The 4,620-nt window shown below is 31.9% G+C and overlaps 1 protein-coding gene across 1 annotated transcript; it reads right to left on the bottom strand.

The window, feature by feature from the left end:
• Positions 1-783: 783 nt before the first annotated feature.
• LOC145009374 (uncharacterized) lies at positions 784-2,006 on the bottom strand. Its single transcript, XM_078968082.1, has 3 exons — positions 1,901-2,006; positions 1,304-1,528; positions 784-1,235 (listed from the first exon to the last, which is right to left on the bottom strand). Exons 1-3 carry the CDS (start codon positions 2,004-2,006, stop codon positions 784-786), a joined length of 783 nt encoding a protein of 260 aa, XP_078824208.1.
• Between the last annotated feature and the right edge of the window lie 2,614 nt (positions 2,007-4,620).

The following is a 4,620-nucleotide window of genomic DNA, read 5'->3' as shown; positions in this document are numbered from 1 at the left end:
TATGTTTTCACTGATTATACATGCAAACGGTTTCCAAGGCATTAAACCTATAACTAGCATGCATTTGACATAAACCATATGATATACTAGTTAGGGAAACATACCTTTTATGTGGCTTGAAGTCTTGATGTATTTGGCCTTAAGAGCTTAGCACCAATAGTATGAAATGCCTCAAATGGAATCACAACACACCTAGGACAAAGGTGGCTCTTGAGAGAGAATTCCATGCACCAAAACACCTCCATATTTCTCTAAGAAAAGAAGTGGTGATTTTGGCTATGGAGTAACCTATTTATATGTAGGATTCCAAGGGTCATGGGTATAACCCATAATCCATACCCATGGGTTTTATGATCCATGGTTTATGTGGTCCAACTCTTTATGTATCCATACATAAACTTGGTCCAACATGGATCATAAGCCCAATACATATAAATATAACTAATTTTCATAATTAGTCCCCATAGATTTAATTAGTCTCTTTTGATCACTAAATTAATTCCAAATTAATTCTTGATCGATACTAATTAAAACATATGATTTCATATTAATATATTATAACTTATAATGTATTAATAAACCATAAATAACCTTATCTCAAAAGTCCATCCTAACAAATTATCCTGATGATATGCAACCCAAATGGACCATGCTACTCTCGGGTCAAGTACATACAAAATGTAAATTACATACAAATAAAAAATGTCATACAAAATGTAAATTAAATATAAATCATGTAATATCCAAATAAAAACATAATGAAATTTAAAATAACATAATAATTTAATGTAAAGTAGGTGAAAGTAGTTGATTTGCAATCTGATCATGCAAAACACGCATATATTCAACGGCTATGCATTGTATGTTTTCTCTATCAATTCCCCTACCTTGGACGTTAGGAGTAACCATAGTGTCATCCTCAAAATTTGTAAACAAGTCATCTTCTATATTGTATTTCCTTATAAAATTATGAACCGCGACACAAGCAATGACTATGTCTCTTTGCACTGTAAAAGGATAAGGAGCCATTTGTTTTAAGATTGATAATCTCGCCTTCAATACACCATAAGCGCGCTCAATAACATTTCTAAGTTGTGCATGAGCATAATTGAACCTTTCTTCTCTAGTTAAAGGTATGCCTCTTCGAAAATCGGCTAACCAATACCTAGAATTACGGTATGGAGCCATAAACCCACGAGTGTTTGTATATGCAGCATCACAAAGGTAATATTTATCTACAAATGATTGTGACACATATTATATAAAGAATATAGATAATAAAACTTCTATAAATATTACAAACCTGATGGAGGAAATGGAAATCTAGAAGTCGAATTGAATGCAACTATTTTCAAAACTCTTGAATCATGTGTTGTACCCTCCCATACAGCCCAAACAAAGGTGAATATCATATCAAAATCACAAATTCCTATTACATTTTGAAAACATTCTCCTTTTCCTCTTCCTCTATAACGAGTTTGTTGATCAATGGGTACAACCACATGTACAAGAGTTCTATCTAATGAACCTATTGCTATGTAAAAAAATGTTTTTTAACCGTCTATGTCGTTCCGAGTTATATCTTGTTGGATTAGGAGTTGTTGGTACTATAATTTCTTTTGAAAAACACATCGTTGTCGTTAGGACCTCGTGAAAACATTGATGAATCGTTTGTGTGAAGTGATGAAATCCTCCCTTAACCGTGCGAAAACTTTCATTATGTCCTATAACATATAATAATATAGTCGTCTTCTCTTCAATGCTTGTTGTCCTACTATCTTGCAACCAATTTTTTTGGGTAAAATGGTTGCATAATAAAGAAAATTTCTCTTGTGTAAGACAAATCATATCGAAACATTGTATAGGGTCTCTGTACATCAAATCTTGCGTATACGCATACCCGCTTGATCTCTAATTCTATGAATTATGTTTAGTCTACGCCGGTTTGACCTCAACCAATAGAACACAAGTAAAAGAAAAGCTACAACTTCACCATCAGAAACCATACTTCACCTATTACAAAAAATTAGGTAATATGTTAAAGTAACAAAAGTCATATAATAAACGTCATATAACAAAAAACTAGTAAATAACAAAAGTCATATTCAATATCCAAATATCATCAAAGTCACATAACAAAAAAAACTAGTACACATCATCCAAAGTAACATCCAAAAAAGTCATCAAACATAGGATCCAAAAGTCATGCAACAAAAAACTAGTAAACATAATCAAAGGTAACCATACTTTCTACCCGCACCCATCACCCACGACTCACAACTAGTATGCGAAAGTCGTAACCAAACTTTTCTAACATCGACACTTTCACCAAATAACAGAAGAGCAGTCTTGTGTCTTTCATCATCTTCTCCCTATTCTATTTTTTTTAATTTCTCCATACACACATCAACATCCTTATCCATTTCACATTTTTCAATTATTTCATTTTTTCCACTAGCGACCTTGCAAGCTTGACAATCTCCTCTTCAACTTCTAATGCCCTTGCATCTTTTTTTTCCACCAACTCTTTTGTTTCCACCAACTTTCATATTTTTTGAATGCCACAAAGATTCTTCACTTGCACCTACGTGTTGTGTTGAGGTTTCCATTGGAACATCATCATCAAAATCATGGGCACTAAACTCTTCTACAGGACGAGGGAGTGTAGAAGTTGGCCACCAACTTTGAAAGTTGGTTGAGGTCAACCCTTTAAATAGTTGGGTGCAAAGATCAGAAAACAGCATGGGTTTAGTTTTCAATGACAACATGAACTTGTTCAACTACAATTCTTATAAATATTAATATTTTTTATAAAGATAATCATAATAGTATTTGTTATAAATATATTACCTTCTTGGTGGTTGTCGAGTCCAACAAAATTTATAACCTTAAATATTACACACTAAAATAATGTATAATTGTAAAGGGATCGAATCCACGGAGATCGGTTCAATTTTATAACTCTATGAAAAAACCTCTTTGTAAAAATACTTGTAAAATGACAATAAATAAAAAAATGGGGGGTTTGATCTTTTAAAATAATTGAAATAAACTATAACTAAACTAAGAATTAAATAGACAATTTCAACAAAAATAAGAGTTTGATGCAAAATCAATAAGTGAAGGATGGTTGACTTAAGGTTTCCCTCACTTTGACTTTTGATGAACATATCATTAGAATCTAGTGGTTCAATACTTGTTTTAAATCCTTAATTTGGCTATAGTAACCCAATAAGCTTGAGATTACCTAGACTTTTCTTAGTTGTTAAAATGGTTAGAGAAGCTCATAACAATTTCCTTAGTCAAAGTCACAATTTCCATTAAGCATGTAATTAGTGAAAGTCAACTAGCATTAAGAACCAAAAAGTCACCAAATCAGAGGAGCCAAATGCTTTCACTACCATGTTGGAGGAAATGTTTTTATGATTATGTGAAGCAAAAACAACACAAAAATCATTCGTTGCTTGCTAATTTGAGGATCTTTTACTTAATCAAGAAATTAGCCAGCTAATCACCACAAACACATTTAAACTCATGAATAAAAAGATACAAGTAGTGATAAGATGTTAAAACACAAAACATTCCCACAAAGATCTAAGAACAAGTTCATGGATTCTTCAACATTCAACAAAAGTTCAAAGGATTCAACAAAATTCAATCAAGTTTTGTTTAGCCAGGTATGGCTAAACTCAAAGAAACAAGGTTAGAGAAGATTATACCAAACATTTAACAAGAATCAAGAGGTAAAGAGATGATGTTCTTGAGGTGTTCTTGGCCTTCAAAAGTCTTCAAAACTCCAGAGAGAATGCTCAAAAACCGGATGTCCAAGAGTCTCCAAAAGATGGACACCAACCTTCCTCAAATAGCCTTCCAAATGAAATTCTGAAATCGCCCCTGCAGTGTTGTGTGCGACCCGCGTGCTGTTGCACGAGTGGGTTGCGCGGGTGGTGTCTGATATGGGCTTCTTTGAGGTTTGGGCCTCCATATCTTAGCCCACTCGGCCCAATTCGAGTCCAATAGCTCCTAGCCCATAAAAATATATAAAAAATACTATAAGATCACAATTTTGACTTTATATTACTAAAAATCACAATTTTCTTTATAAATTCGTTAAAAAAACAATTTAAAAAAACGATTTTTTTTTTAAATTTTCAACGAATTTATAAAGAAAATTGCGATTTTTAGTAATATAAATTAAAAAAAATTGTGATCTCAAAGTATTTTTTTAATGCATTTTAAAGGTTTCTAGGCTTTTTGTTTATATATATATATATATATATATATATATATATATATATATATATATATATAGAGAGAGAGAGAGAGAGAGAGAGAGAGAGACACGATAACAAAATATACAACTAAATGTCTAAGTAAATTTGTGATTCTTATTGTATTGAATTTTGAGTATTAAATAATGTGCATCTTGTTTAAGTATACATTTTTTTTGGATAAATATTACTTTATGGAACACATAAAAATTGTGAAAATTTAACATTATAAAAGGGTTGGGTTAATGGGTCAGATATTTGTTAATTTGGTGGATACTGATATGGATTTGACTACACAAGACCTGAGGGTTATTGGAGCGGGACGGGTAATGTTTTTATTTTTTTTAAC

Source organism: Lactuca saligna, chromosome 8 (genome assembly GCF_052625555.1).
Source record: "Lactuca saligna cultivar CGN05327 chromosome 8, ASM5262555v1, whole genome shotgun sequence".
Lineage (NCBI taxonomy): Eukaryota > Viridiplantae > Streptophyta > Magnoliopsida > Asterales > Asteraceae > Lactuca > Lactuca saligna.
This window is presented reverse-complemented; position numbering and strand designations above follow the sequence as displayed.